The 15,734-nt window shown below is 38.1% G+C and overlaps 1 protein-coding gene across 1 annotated transcript in view; it reads right to left on the reverse strand.

Annotated features, from left to right (window-relative positions):
* The window catches only part of ANKRD31 (ankyrin repeat domain 31), a 93,538-nt gene that overhangs the window by 45,142 nt on the left and 32,662 nt on the right, over positions 1-15,734 (reverse strand). The window contains exons 12-17 of the mRNA XM_055126517.1: positions 13,820-13,964; positions 10,600-10,652; positions 7,848-9,354; positions 6,565-6,738; positions 2,949-3,086; positions 915-1,057 (exon numbers count right to left, since the gene is read on the reverse strand). Of these exons, the coding sequence (XP_054982492.1) occupies positions 915-1,057; positions 2,949-3,086; positions 6,565-6,738; positions 7,848-9,354; positions 10,600-10,652; positions 13,820-13,964 (2,160 nt within the window). The remainder of the gene's footprint in view (positions 1-914; positions 1,058-2,948; positions 3,087-6,564; positions 6,739-7,847; positions 9,355-10,599; positions 10,653-13,819; positions 13,965-15,734) is intronic.

Genomic DNA, 15,734 nt, shown 5'->3' on the forward strand with positions numbered 1-15,734 from the left:
TTAAGTTTGGTATTACTGAAATAATCTTAGTGATTCTTCTGTGATGTTTTTACTACATGACTGTTAAAAAAAAAGTCAAAAAGACAACAAATACCCAGAAAAGATCATTTGTGATTCTCTGAAACCTCAAATCTACCATAAGATTTTGAAAGGAAAAAGATGTAGGGCCCAGGGAAGACTCAGTAGCTTAAAGTTCCTGCCTTGTAGGTGTGAGATCATGAGTTTAATGCCAAGAGCCATCACCTTTCCAAGGCACAGTCCCATCAGCTCTGCTGTCTGGTGGCCCTGTATCCCCAGGTGTGTGTAATCTCACAACCTGGTATGTGTGAACACTGAACTAAGTATGTGCTAATGCTGTGGCCAGAACTTCCAGCAAGCATGTGTGAGAACTCTTGGCAATCTCTGGAGAGTACCAGAGCCAGAATGACTAAATCTGTCGGAAATCCAGCAAACTCTGTGGCCAACCATGTAAGCACCACAACAGTGGGAGCACAGCAACCCAACATGTGTGAGCCCCAGTCACCACCACAACAGTGGTTACAAAGTGGGAGGTTCTTTTAAAGTCTAAATGTCATTTGTATCATTCATTATAGATTCTTTTATGTACAAAAATGAGTTTCCTCATTAATTGTTAAAAAGACCATTTTGGACTATGTTAGATTTATAGCCTTTGTTTACTCAAATCCTTTCATTTTAATCTTACATTCATAATTGTATGATTAAAAAGAGAAAGAAAGTATTAATCATTAGCAAATAAACAGTTTCTAATCTAGGCACAATATCACCTTCATTTGCAATATTAAGGTTTTAAAATCATTAAGTTTTAATAATCACTTTAGTTCTCATTTTAAAATATCTTCATATTCTTTATTTTTCAAAGGAAAAAAACTAGTAATGTAAACTATGTACAATACCTTTAAATGATTATTTGCAACAGCATCATGTAAAGGCAGTATTCCATCTATGTTTTCACAATTAACATCTGCACCAGCTATCAACAACTCTCCAATTACATCTTTGGCTCCTTCACTTGCTGCCTCATGAAATGGTGTCCAATCTAAAAAGCAGGAAAAAGAAACAATAGAGCAAGCTGCAGCTTACAAATTAACATTCATGTGATATATTAAGTTTATGTGCATGAGTGGAATTAGTATCAAATTGGTTCAAGTATATACTGTAAGAATTGAAGTAAGAAATAATACTAAAATCTAAATGTGTATAATTTTTATTTTTGAAAACAAATTGAACTCATCAGAATTATTCATTGGTATAAGCTTCAAATTCAAGGACTATGGGGCCAGAACAATAGTACAATGGGCACAGCACTTCCCTTACATGTATCTAACCAGATTCAATCCCTGAGAGCCCACATGGTTAGCCAAGCCCCACAAGGAATGATTCCTGGGTGCAGAACCAACCAAGAGTATGTCCTGAGCACTGCTGGGCATGACGACAATAATAATAATAATAATAATAATAATAATAATAATAATAATAATAATAAACCAGAGTCAACGGACTAGATACTAGTCACCAATTTCTTTCAACTCAGATATTTAAAGAGTAAGATCAGGTGACTTTTTCTTATTAGTATCTTGCACTGTGACATCTCTTTAAATGACATTTGATAGAGTCAGTCTTTGAAGTCTTCCCTGTGACATTCCTTACACAAGATTCTTTTGTACTTGAGTCAAATGTTAGCTCAATATTACTAACATGTCTTTGTGTGTTTGGCGTTGGGACACACTCAGTGCTACTTTAGGGCCCATGAGTACTGGGTGCTGATCCTGGATCTTCCACAAGCAAAGCATACACTCAGTCTGATGAACTATCTTTCTGGACCCAGCAATGGAGTTTTAAAATAAAAATAAGGGAAGCGGGGTGGGGTGGGGGGAAGAAACATTATAGAAAGAGGAAGAAGAGACAGGTAAATATGAAATGTTTTTAAGTTCTTTCTAAAGTTAGGCAATGACATTAAGACCTCTAATTTAATGGCCTAAATAAATTCTTATTTTCCATTCTTTACACTGCCTTTAAATGTTCCCAAATGAGTATTAGAAACCTTGAAAAGGAAGAGGGTTCTTTAGTAAATGATGAGAGCCAAAATAAACCTTACTTCCTTCTTTCTACTGACTGAAGTTTTGATTTCTGAGGAGGCATTCCTTTAAAGTACTCACTTGCAAAATATTGTCTCTGTCTAAGAAACACATTGATAGCTAAATGTCAGCATTCCCACTCAGGTAGAACTTTCTTTACAAAACTTGGTTGGATCACTAATTAAACATCTTAGCTTTGTGTTTTTCTTTTTTAATGCCAAAAATTTTAGCTTTTGTTTTTAAATTGCCAATAATAAACATGAAAGAAGGAAGGAAAGTAGGAAGGAAGGAAAGGGAGGAAGGTAGGAGAGGGAAGGAGACAGGGAGACAGGGAGGGAGGGAGAAAGAAAGGGAGGGAGGGAGGGAAGAAAGGAAGGAAGGAAGGAAGGAAGGAAGGAAGGAAGGAAGGAAGGAAGGAGGAAGGAAGGAAGGAAGGAAGGAAGGAAGGAAGGAAGGAAGGAAGGAAGGAATACTGTAGGGCTTAAATACTATACCACTACACTAACTATACCACTAAAACTATTGTCAAGTGATAGAAGTTTTTCCAGTCCTGAGCAAATAAAAAATGGTTCACTTTAAGTATTCTCCTATAATCCTATTGTTTTCTTATAACTGTCTATAGTTCTTATGTTAAAAATTCTGTTGTAGATAGCTATTTTCATAATAAAGGATTAAATTACAAGCATTTTTTAAAAAGCAAAATAAATCTTACTGTTCACTGAAAAATTAGTTTTCAAAAGACAGTTCAATGTTAGCAATTACATATTAGCCAGGACAAGAATCAAGGGTGAATGAAATGTGTAATTGAGAGTTTCAAATTATAAAGGCAATTAAAGTTGAAAAAATCCAAACCTGCATTATCTTTTAAATTCACATCTGCTTCAGATTCTATTAGCGATTTCACCAGAGACACATTTCCTCTTCTGGCAGCCGAATGAAGCTGGCTTTCCCCTGTAACATTCCTCTTACTGACCCCAGCTGTTTTCATTTCTGTAAATTTGCCAAGCAAAACTAAAGCTTTTCTGCCAAATGCTGATTATTAGGATATATACAACTTCCTCAAAAATATTCTACTTAGAATGCACTACACAAAACAAGTATCAATTAACCACAGACTACTGTCCATGAAGATTATTATACACCACCTAAGTACATCACTTCAAATTGATTCTAGAAATTCAGTAAGTTTATATATGCTCAGTTGAAACAAACTTGCTTCAAGTCTAAGTTAATTTCACTTTCAGTAGTCCTTAGCAATGAGTACCTTTCTTTTGAACTATAACTGATATGTCACATTATATACATTTCGAGTAAAAACCAAATCAATATTCATTTATATTATTAAGTGAAAGTGATCACAATAATTCTAGTGAAAATCCATCACACACAAAGTCTCAAAAGGGAAGATGAACAGATTCATATTTATCTTCCACTGACGTATAAAAACAATGCTTTGTAGAAACATATGCTCAAAAATTCTTCATTGGACTAAAGATGTCTATATGTCCTACTACATATATAAAGAATTAAACATTTTCAATAATAAAATATTTACTGTCAGATCTATAGATTTACAATTTGAATCAAAAACCTCTACTAAATAATCGTTACTATGGATGAGTACCTCTCACACTGCTCCTGATGTGTTGTAGCAAAGAAGATACGCATATAATAAACATCTGTAGGGGAAAACCTGAAACTATTCAACATTACTGTCATGAATTACTTCAGCAGTCAGATGACACTTTAAAATAACAAAATTGGGTAGAAACTACAAAGGAAGCAAACTAAGCTCACAAAAAACTTTACAAAATCTACTAAGCATTAAAGTATTAATGAGTAATTAATCTACATTTAACAAATAGTAATATGATATAATGTGGCTAAGAAATATTCTACTCCTTTGTATATGTTTCTTTCCTTTAAGGAAGCTTTTCCTTCTCTTCATCCCTGATCCGAAATTTCATAATGAGATATCTTGTTAATTCTTCATAATGAGATGTCTTGGTAATTAAAATAAAAGTCTCTGTCTTTGTTTCTTGTGTTATTTTTGAAATTATTTCTTCTATTTTCATTATTTTCTCTGGACATCCCAGATTGATAGTCTAATGTTCTTCTCTCTATTGTTTTTTCCTTTTTTTCTTTTGATAAGAGACTCATAAAATTCTTTTTTTTTGGTTTTTGGGTCACACCCGACAATGCACAGGGGTTACTCCTGGCTCATGCACTCAGGAATTACTCCTGGCGGTGCTCGGGGGACCATATGGGATGCTGGGATTCCAACCCAGGTCGGCCGCGTGCAAGGCAAACGCCCTACCCGCTGTGAGACTCATAAAATTCTAAGAATTGTGCTCTAGATAAAAAGGGACAAAAATACACCATGCCTCTGCTTCAAGTGGTTTATAGTTCCTAAGTGGAATGACAGTCATTTAAAAAATGTATGAAAATGTCATTAAGTGCTACTAGGGAAACGTGTACTTCCTGTGACAACTGTTAACAACTTACCACAAACTGAATGGCTAAACAAAATAGAAATCTATCATCTCAAATAATATTCTGGTCATTTCTGGTGACCAAAGTCCAAAACCAATGTGTTAGATAGGTTGCACTATCTGGAAGTTACAAAGAAGAAACCTTCTTTTGACTTTTTTCTTTGCGGGTCATACCTGGCTGTGCTCAGATCTTACTCCTGGTTCTCTGGAGACTGAACTGGGATCAGCTGCAGGCCAGGCAAATGCCCTATCCAAGCTGGACTCTCTCTCCAGCCCAGCCTCTTGCAACTTCTGGTGTCTATCAACATTCTTTGATTTACATGGTGCTTGGCCACACTCTTGCATCCATCATCACATTATCTTCTTGGTCTCAAACTCTTGTTTTTCTAAGTCATTAGATTTGGGGCCCATATGGGCAGTCCGGGAAAATCTCTTATGGCCCATAATTGCAACAATACTTATTCTAAATAATGTAATATGCACTCTCTTACAAATTCCCAGGATTTGGACATGGACCTATGCTCAGGGAGCCACTTATCATACTAGAGGAGGTTTATACAGAACAGCTTTCATTTATTTGAGAGGGAGCAAAGGAAAATTCTGGTATCTTTCCTTCCTCTTACTAGGCAGTAGATAAACCAACTTCTCCAACTTCTCAATGCTTGATAAATAGCCTGATGGAATTTAGTATTCACTAAAAATAAACAGATCCAAGGCGCTGTTTGTTCATATTGACAAACACATACTGTTCATTTACCTAACACAAAGAAATTAGTGCAATGCTTCTTTCATTTCCCTTAAAGGGCTTAGGGGTAGGCAATCTGACACAGTTCACACCCTGATGCCCCCAATAGTCATTCTTGCCATCTTTGCTCTTCATCTTATGTTCTTCTAATATAGAAAATTGGAAGTCACAAACATAACAGCAATATATCTGAGGTCTGATAGATTCCTAAGGGTGCTTCACAGTAAAACCAACTTAGCTGAAGCAATCTTATGATTTAGTGAATGATCAAAATAAAGAGTATAAATGGAATACTATGCAGCTGTTAGAAAAGATGAAGTCATGAACTTTGCATATAAGTGGATCAACATGGAAAGTATCATGCTAAGTGAAATGAGTTAGAGAGAGACAGACATAGAAAGACTGCACTCATCTGTGGAATATAAAACAACAGAATGAGAAACTAAAACCCAAGAATAGTAGAAATAAGTACTAGGAGGTTTGCTCCATGGCTTGGAAGCTGGCCTCACATGCTGGGGGTAAGGGCAGCTCAAATAGAAAAGGGAACACCAAGTAAAGTGTGGTTGGAGGACCGCTTAGGATGGGAGATGCGTGCTGAAAGTAGACGATAGATTGAACACAATGGCCACCCATTGTGTTTGGGCCACACAACACCCAAAAGGAGAGAGAACAAAAAGGAATACCCTGCCACAGAGGCAGGGTGGGGTGGGGGTTTGGGATGGGGGGGAGGGTCACTGGGATCATTGGTGGTGGAGAATGGGCACTGGTGGAGGGATGAGTACTTGAGCATTGTATGACTGAAACACAAGCATGAAAATATGTAAATCTGTAACTGTACCCTCACAGTGATTCACTAATAAAAAAATAATAAATTAAAAAAAGATACTGAGCATCCTTTCATATACTTAAATAATTAAAACATATTCTTTTGTGAAGTGTGTAAACAAATCTTTCATGTATTTTTTGTATGACTATATTATTATACAGTGGTAATAGCATGTTATTTATTCTGGAAGCAAGTCTTCGTAAGTATGTATTGCAGATAGCTTTTCCTTGTCTGTGACCTGCCTTTTCATGTTCCGACGTGTCTTTCAAGACCAAAAGTTATTTTTAAAAATAAATACCTGATTAAAAATAATAAAAGAGTATATCTGAAAATTAAACATTTCCCTGAAACAAAGGCCTGTTTAATCATGAAAATGTTCACTTGTACAAATAAAAGAATACAAACCTTGCCTGCAAGTATCTTTCAAAAGATTTTGGTTTAGGCTGAAATTCTTAATTTTTTTGTGTTCTTGAACACAAGTGGGCACATGAATTTCTGAATCTCTTATTTCTTCCATCTCACAATTCCGTGAGGTGGAAGAAGTGATTTCGTCTTCAATTGTATTAGTTAATTCTTCATCTGAAAAATGATCATTTTACATTATCAATGTAGTTCTCTTCTAGTTACATTAATAGAAATGCATCTAATTATGCAGTGTTCTAAGTTTCTGTTTCTACTTTGATTGTCTTAGGGAAATTAAAGCTTTTATAAATTTATCTTTAAATTAAAAAGTCATTTTGTTCAAATGTTATATGTAATTCCGATGGGATATAGTGAACTGCTAAAATCAATGGAGTTAACATTTTTTCCTGCTGTGATGATGCTAACTATCCTGTCGCACAGCACTTTTTAATAAAGTGGCATATTAAAAAAGAAACACGGGTTGGGAATATAGCACAGAGCCTCATTCGATCCCCACACTCCAATGCTCCCAGAGTGCTGCATAGCGCCCACCGCCCACCAACCAGTGGTCCCTGGCACCACAAGGCTGGAGTAGTAGCATATCCTTAGGTCATAGAACTTAGGGTCCAGTTGGATGAGTAGTACCAAGAGCTGCCCCTTTTGAGGAGGCTACCTCCCACCAAAAGAAACTGAAAAATTGATAGAAATATTATTTAACTATCTTCTGCCCATGTAAGTTTAACAAACAACTTTCATATTCATGGTTTGAATGTTAATCATTATTAACCAATTCACAGTATCCTTAAATCACTGCTGTCAGGTTTTATTTATTTATTTTTTGGCTTTTTGCGTCACACCCGGCAGATGCACAGGGGTTAATCCTGGCTCATGCACTCAGGAATTACTCCTGGTGGTGCTGGGTGGACCATATGGGATGCTGGGAATCGAACCTGGGTTGACCATGTGCAAGGCAAACACCCTGACCTACCCGCTGTGTTATTGCTCCAGCCCCTGTTGTCAGTTTTAGGTTAAGTGGAATTCAGTGATATTAAACTGAATGGAAATTTCTACAATATAAGTAAATCTAGGGCCAGTACAGCGGGTAGGGCATTTTCCTTGATGAAGCCAAGCCAGATTCAGTGGTGCTTATGGTCCCCTGAGCAATGACAGGAATGATTCCTGACTGCAGAGTCTGGAGTAACCCTTGAGCATCACTGGGTATACCCACCCTCAAAAAAACATAAATCTATAGGAAATGGGTTCAAATGCAGCAATACCACCAATACCTGGTTTGTGAGATGCTTTCCTTGTTTCTCTATGAATAAATTGGGAGATGCTGGTTGAATCATCACTTATATTATCAGTGGAATGAAAATTTATATTACATATGACTTCAGTGTCTGGTAGGTCTTCTCTTCTTTGTTCAACTTCCATTGTTCCTATTACTTGACCTGTGGACAAAGGCCTGTTGGAAGAACCTGGATCTGGGCTTTTGTTGGTGTAATTCCTTTTGATCTCTTCTTGCTGATCTACCTTTTCCACATTATGTGTATCTGTTTGATTTGTTAAAGGAGTTGGCATCATGAGATTACAATCCTGCCGTTTTTCAAATACCTCCACCTGACTAGTCAACTCTGAAATTTCATGTGTTGAAAGTGTTCTCATATGAGCCAAGGAAGTATGCTCAAAATTGTTTTGTGAGTGATCCAAAGAAGTTCCATATATGTGTTGGTCAACATGTTGTCCAGAAACTACTGTATTGTCTGAGTCAGAAAAATGAACAGCTTCCTGTTGTGGGAGTATGGTTAGAACATCTGCTTTGAACTCATTTTCCTGTGAAAAATGATCTTCCGAAAGTAAATGTGGTTGCAAATCCATCTCATCTCTATATGTCATATTCTCTTTGTAATCACAGTGGGTTTTGTGATCGATAGAACTCATTACCATTTTAGATGTCACAGTCTCCTCAGAAGCACAGTGATCAATTTCATCATTACGCTTTTTCTCTATAAAGAATAGGAAAGACTTTTCCCATTTATTTATGCTCTCATCTTTTTGTCCCAAGTTGCTGTTTTCATAAGACTTACAAGAACTAATTTGTTGTTTCTCTTTGTGAGTGTGAGATAGCTCTTCTGTAATAACAAATGATGACTCAATTTTTTTATGTGAAGAAATTCCTGAGAAAGAAATAGTTTCAGCTTGCTCAACAGATTTTAATTCCAAAATTTTTATTTCTTGACTAGTTGATGGATCTAGGTCCTGGGTATATTTCTCTTTGCTAACTGAAAAAATCTCAATATTGTTACCTAATGCATTTTTCATGCTTGACACAGTTGAGCTGTCTGGCTTACATGACTCTTCAGGAAAATCATCAAGGGTTTGGGGACTATGCTGTTGATCAATAACCAATCTCTTTATTCTGCCAGAAGAAGAAACAGCTGCAGTCTTTCTTGGACTAACTGCTTGAATTGTATCATCCATCCGAGTCCGTTTATGTCGAGTGTTTCTTATTCCTTTATCTTTAGATATATCTGAGCTCGAATCTTTGACATAAGGAAGATTATCTTTCCTGAGACCTCTAGACTTAGTTTGGTTTAAAATTAATTCCTTATGCTTTGATTTACCAAGTCTTATGTTTGCAGAACGTTTTTGGTGATGCTCATATACATCTTCTTTATTTATACGTAAGTATTCTTTACTTTCTCTACCTAAATTAATATGTTCTGGCTTCTTTCTGTTGGAATTTTCTTCAAAAGTAAACCCAGTGCATTTTCTGGAACTGTATTTGGGTTTCTATAGGAACAACACTTATAGTTAGCCTTAATTTTTAATTGCAGTGCAGTATTACTGCATTTCTGAAATATTAACACTCATAGATCATGTTGCTTTAATTTTAAAGACTAAAGAAATTTCTAAAATAAAAAATTTTACTTCTAATAGTAGAACTAGAACTAAAATTATTTTTGTTCTAATTTTGAAAGTAAGTCAGTTTATTTGTTGATGAATTATGCTACTCTTAAGTTTTATAATTTGATCTAATCTAGGAATTACTGGGATATATACTATATACACAAAATACAAAAAATATATATATTTTTTTAACTTGAGGAAAGATTTATAGAAAGTAAATACAATAGGTTCAACCTGCATGTCAACCTTTTTATTGTATATTCTAATTTCTCTTTTGCCATGTTTTCACTATTGATCTCATAAAGCATAATATAAATTTACTTGATGTTTATACTTTAAAAATGACTAGATAATAGCTTTACTGTAAAGAAAGAATACTTCATAAGCACTCCCTTCTCCCGGAAGTTACTCAGATACAGCTAAAATTAAGAGTTTTTTCCTCTAGTTGCTTTCATATACAATTAGAAGGCAGAAAAAAAATGACCTAAAAATAAGAAGACATGAAGGTTCTCAAATTGGTTTACTTGGAAAGATTTTATAGGTGGCTGAGATTAAAACAGAGACCTGGGGCTGGAATGATAGCACAGCGGGTAGGGCATTTGCCTTGCACGCGGCCGACCTGGGTTTGATTCCCAGCATCCCATATGGTCCCCTGAGCACCGCCAGGAGTGATTCCTGAGTGCATGAGCCTGGAGTAACCCCTGTGCATCGCCGGGTGTGACCCAAAAAGCAAAAAAAAAAAAAAAAAAAGCAGAGACCTGATTCATTTCATTCAACACAATTCAAGCACAAAGAATACCGCTGGGTACAGTGTGAAGGGACTGAAAGACCTGTGACTCCTCTGTGCTTAGGCCATAGTACACCTGATATAGCTGGTTAAACTTCATGGTGCCAATAGGAGGAGGAATACACTGGCTACCAATACCCTAGGTTAACCACATATGCTATATTTACTCAATTGCTTCAGTCCAGAACCCTCTGACTCTTATGTAATTATTCCAAAGTGTCTTAACAGCAAAGGTGGAGTCACTGTTTATGATATTTTAGTCTTTTTGCCCCATCTGCTGATCGACAAAATAACCAGTGAGTACACTCTACAAAAATGTTCATTATAAAAAGAGACCATACCTTGTGCTGGTGTGTATCTTCTACATCGACTAGGTCGACGCTGTTCTTCTGAGCTGTGAAGATGAGAAAAAATGAGTGAGCCCTATGTCAGATTCAAGACATAAAACCTACAAGTTCTTTGTCATGAGGAAACTGTAAAATTAATATTCTCTATTAAAACTGTCACATGCTACACAATCTATATTTCCATATTTATTAGAAACAAAATACTATCTTAAGCTGAATTATTTCTGTAGGAAAAAGACCCAACAAAGTAATGCTAAGAAGGGCACTGAACTCAGTGTTTGTTTTTTTTTTAAATTTCCAGCAGGTAAAACCAGATAAGCAACTGCATGCAAACTGCTTTCATAAGGCAAAAAATCCTTTCAACCAATTGAATTATCATAATTTCCTACTGTGTCTGCTTAATAAGATTCTAGTTTGAATACTTCTCTTTCTGAAAAGAGAAGGGATCGGAGTGACAGTACAGCAGGTAGGGTGCTTTCCTTGCATGTGGCTGAGCAGGTTCGATTCCTGGCACCCCACAGAATTCCCTGAGTCCTACCAGGAGTGATCCAGGAGCACAGAAGTCAGGAGTAAGCCCTGAGCACCAGTATGGCTCCCAATTTTTTTTTAAGTGAAACATACACACTGAAAAGGCCATTTGGAAAATGCATAAGTCACTGTCATCCTGTTGCTCATCGATTTGTTCAAGCGGGCACCAGTAACGTCTCTCATTGAGAGACTTATTGTTACTGTTTTTGGCATATCCAATATGCACGGGTAGCTTGCCAGGCTCTGCCACGCGGGCTCGATACTCTCGGTAGGTTGCCGGGCTCTCCGAGAGGGGCAGAGGAATCAAACTCGGGTCGGCCGCGTGAAAGGCAAACGCCCAACCGTTGTGCTATCGCTCCAGCCCCAGGAGAATGCATAGGAAAGGATATATATGGGGAATGGGGGATATAGATTTATAATAGAGGAAAAAAGTATTTTCATGTTTTTAACGCCTCCTTAAAATACTTAAGGTGAATCTGTGGTTTATCAAGGCACACTGAGTCACAAAAAGTAAAAACTTATAGAAATAGTTTCTTGCACCTAGGAGATAGTAAACATTTGATAGAGAAAGGAATATGTGGGAGTATATCTTAAACCAAGAAATAGAGTATAGATTCCCTAAATATATGAGTCAAATAAATAAAAATGTTTAACAAGAATATAACTGAAAAAAAAAAGCTTATTTCTTGGGAATAATTTTTGTGATAGCAATCGGATTACAGAGTTCACGAAGTGTGGCACGGACTCCTTCACTTCAATCAGTGACAGGAGGTACAGAGATTGTCCCTCACTCAAGCAAAGGGGCTAAGAGTACAGATTCTGGAGCTTCTCACTGAGTCCTGGGCTTGATTTACCTATTTGCCAGGTGGGTGAGGTGACCCTAAGTACATTTCCTAATGCCTTTTCCTAAACTTCCAAAAATGAAGGTGTTAACAGTTTCTTCAGTTAGACTTTAGAAAAGATCATAATGAAATAATCCATGTCAGGAGTTTAGAGAAGTTCCTGGTTCATTAGAAAGTTAGCCATTAGTATTTCTGTTATTATTACAAGAAAAAGAAAGGACACTAGGTCTCCTCTGAACTTTGATGCTTAAATAAAAAATCAGAAAAAAATGACAAACACCACCCTATTAAGCATATTTATAAAAGAATCTGGAAGTGGGAAAGAGAAGTGGGGAAGAATTTGGAAGCAACAAAAGGCTTTTGTTTTGTCTTAGTCTTAAAACTCTACATGCTTTAGAATAACTAAGTTTGGGGAAAAGAACAAGACAAATTCTGGAGTGATGGATTTTGGTGATGTACTGTATCTTTTTTCTTATTATTTCTCTGAGCTCCTGTCCTGTGGCAGAAACTATGTAGATGTATTTTGTATACATCAACTCCAACCCTCATAATAAAATTTCACAGATGTATAGAGAAGTCGCTATTATAATCCAAATTAAACAGATGGAAAAATAAAAGGCAATATAGTAATTACAGATCTCTTCCTAAACTAGATATATTTTCCTCTGGAAAAGGCAGCAAACGTATTTTGCAAGAGGAAGATTTAAAACTCTCTAAACAGAGTTTTAAAAAAAAAATGAAAAAAAGAATACTGTGGAGGGTCAGAGGGATAGTACAAGGAGTAGGGAGTTTGCCTTGCACACAGTTGACCTGGGTTTGATCCCTGGAATCCCACATGGTCCCCCAGCACCACCAGGAATAATTCCTGAGTGCGGAGCCAGGAGTAGTAACCTCTGAGCATTGCTGGGTGTGACCCAAAAGTCAAAAAAGCTACAAAAAAAAAACAAAAACCCAAAACTGTGTTGAAAGGATAGGTGTCCTTTAAGTAAATGATTTTACACTGATGGTACGTAGACTGATCATGACAAAATTTTGAAAGTTCAAACTTTAATGTTTAAATTATCTGGTGAAACACTGTAATGCAGCACAGTTTTTAACTGCTCTCACAAAGAGTGGGACCTAAATTCTAAAAAAGAAAAGTTTCAGGTTCCTTTCCATGGATGAAATTCCCTTGGGTAAGTACAGGTCAGAAATGGGCACCTGTGAATAAGATTCCAAGAAAGGGCTAGAATGCTAGACAAGGAATTCCCAGAGTGCAAACTAATGCAAACTGTAAGGAAAAACAGGGATGATCATCAAGGCAGAAGTCTAAAAATATTCACTTCAGTCTCCAAGGGTTATTTGCAATTTTTGGTGCAACTTGAAATGCAAACATAAGTGCTTTTGTTTATTTTGTTCTGGGGTCACGCCTAGTCATTCTCAGGAGTTATTCCTGGCTCTGTGCTCAGGAGTGACCCGTGTCTGCGCTTAGGGGACCATGTTTGGTGTCTTGTAGTTTTGGGACCATCCCTGGTAGGCTCAGAGCTTACTCCTGGCTCTGTACTCAGGGTTCACTCCTAGCAGGGTGCGGGAACTATCTGGGGTGCCAGGGATCTATCGCAAACCTACCCACAGTACTATCATTCTGGTCCCTAAGTTTACAATGCACGACCTGGAGGTAAGTCTACTTGTATTTGATAATATCTTCTTTCTGGCTGATTTCTTCCATTTATGCACTTGCAAACAAGTCAATATGTTTTCAAAACTTAAAAAGAAAAAATATTTTTATTTCTGCAATTCTAAATGCAATTTCTGTAACTCTCTCCAGTATGATAAACAGATATAACAGGGTGGTTGAATCTCACCTGATCTAAGAGGTTTTTGATGTTTAGAAACATATCTCTCAAGGAGACGCTTCACACGAGAATCCTTGGCTTCATCCAGGGCACACTTTCCACTATCACTTCTAAGTAATGGATCAGCTCCATTCAAGAGAAGTAATTCTGCCACCTAGAGGAAGATTGTGTGTGAGAGCCTAGATGAAAAGATACTGTATGTGCCTGAAAGCATACAACTCCAAAGTGTGGTATCAAATATTTTCCTCAACAATACAACAACACAGTTTGAATTTGCATACTACTCTGCCCAATAATTGTTAAAAATCTGTTGGAATCAGGATATAGTACAGCACTTAGGGCACATGCCTAGCACCTCTGTACTTGACCTGAGTTCAAATCCCCACACCACATGGTCCTCTGAGAACACCAGGTACAGTTCTGGAGCCCCGAACACCTCTAGATGTGGCTCCGGAGGTCCCCAGCATCACAGGTACCCCAGCATCAGTAGGTCCCGAGCAGCATGACATCCTCGGGCTCTTGAATTGAACCACTGCTTGGGAGGTTCCTCACAACCCCTGCCCACACCTCCCCCAAAATCTCACTATATACTGTCACTTCTCTTACAAAGGATGAGGAACATGAGAAAGAAGAAAGGAAGAGTAAAAGAAAGAGGAAGGAAAGAGAAAGAAAAGGAGGGAGGGATTAAATGTTTATGGTTCAGAAATTAGTCAGAAGGAGATGAACAGAAAGAATGATTAGACTAATTTGTGGGATACAAAAAAAAAAAAAACAGTATGAGAGTCTCTTGCCCTTGCTCGGGGCTGTCTTCCCCAGGCACCTCGGAGGGGATGGGCTCCAGCTTCCCTCCCCGCCCCAGCCGAGCTCCCAAGGCCAAAGACCTCTGGAGCCTAGCCACAGCCATGCTCAAGGCCCCTCTCCACACGTTCAGACGAGCCTCAAGCATGAAGGTACCGGCAGAGGAACCCAGGTGTGGGGGACCCAGGGCTGAGACCTCCAAACCTGCTTGGATCGGGACTGGGCCTCTTCTGCCCAGATTTCCCATTTTCCAGTAGCTAGGCGGTCATACCCAGGGACTGCCCCCGGCGCCGTGCAATCCCACCAACGGCCAACTCCAGACTTAAAACCAAGCTCCCAAAGCTTATAGCCTCTTCTCCCTCTGGGCGAACCTGGCAAGCTACTAAGAGTTTCTTGCCTCACAGACTCCCCGTGTATTCATATGCCAAAACCAGTAACAATGCTGGGTCTCATTCCCCTGACCCTGAAAGAGCCTCCGATGTGGCATCCTTGGGAAGGACAAGTAAGGAGAGGCTTCTAAAATCTCAGGGCTAGGACGAATGAAGACGTTACTAAGGCTGCTCAAGAAATTCAATGATCAATGGGATGATGATGATGATGATGATGATGATGAGACTAATACCTAAGAAGAGTGGAAACAAGGGCCAGGAGGAATGGTCCATGGTTGGAAACTTGATACAAGTGATGTGTATGTGGTGTGTGTGTGGGGGGGGGCATGGGCGGAGTTAAGATAGAAAAGGGACCACTACGTCAAGGGTAGCTGGAAATGATCACTCTGGACAAGAACTGAGTGCTGACAAGTCAAGGGAAAACCTGGTAACCTTTCAGTACCTGTAAGGATATAATGCCCAAAAGTAGGGAGAGGAGGAGAGAGGGTGAAGGAGAAGATGAGAGAGGGGAAATGAGGGGAGAGTGTAGGGGGGGACTGGGAGAGCGGAGAGGGAGAGAGAGGTAGGGAGGGGTAGGAGAAGAAAAGTGTCTACCTTAGGCTGTAAAGAGGGAGGCAGGAGGGAAACTGTAAATATTGGTGGTGGAAAATATACACGTGTGAAGGGATGAATGACGGAACATTGTTTGACCGAATCCCTAAATTATGAACAATTTTGTAACTCTGTGTCTTACGGTG

The sequence above is a fragment of the Sorex araneus genome, chromosome 1 (genome assembly GCF_027595985.1).
Source record: "Sorex araneus isolate mSorAra2 chromosome 1, mSorAra2.pri, whole genome shotgun sequence".
Taxonomy (NCBI): Eukaryota; Metazoa; Chordata; class Mammalia; order Eulipotyphla; family Soricidae; genus Sorex; species Sorex araneus.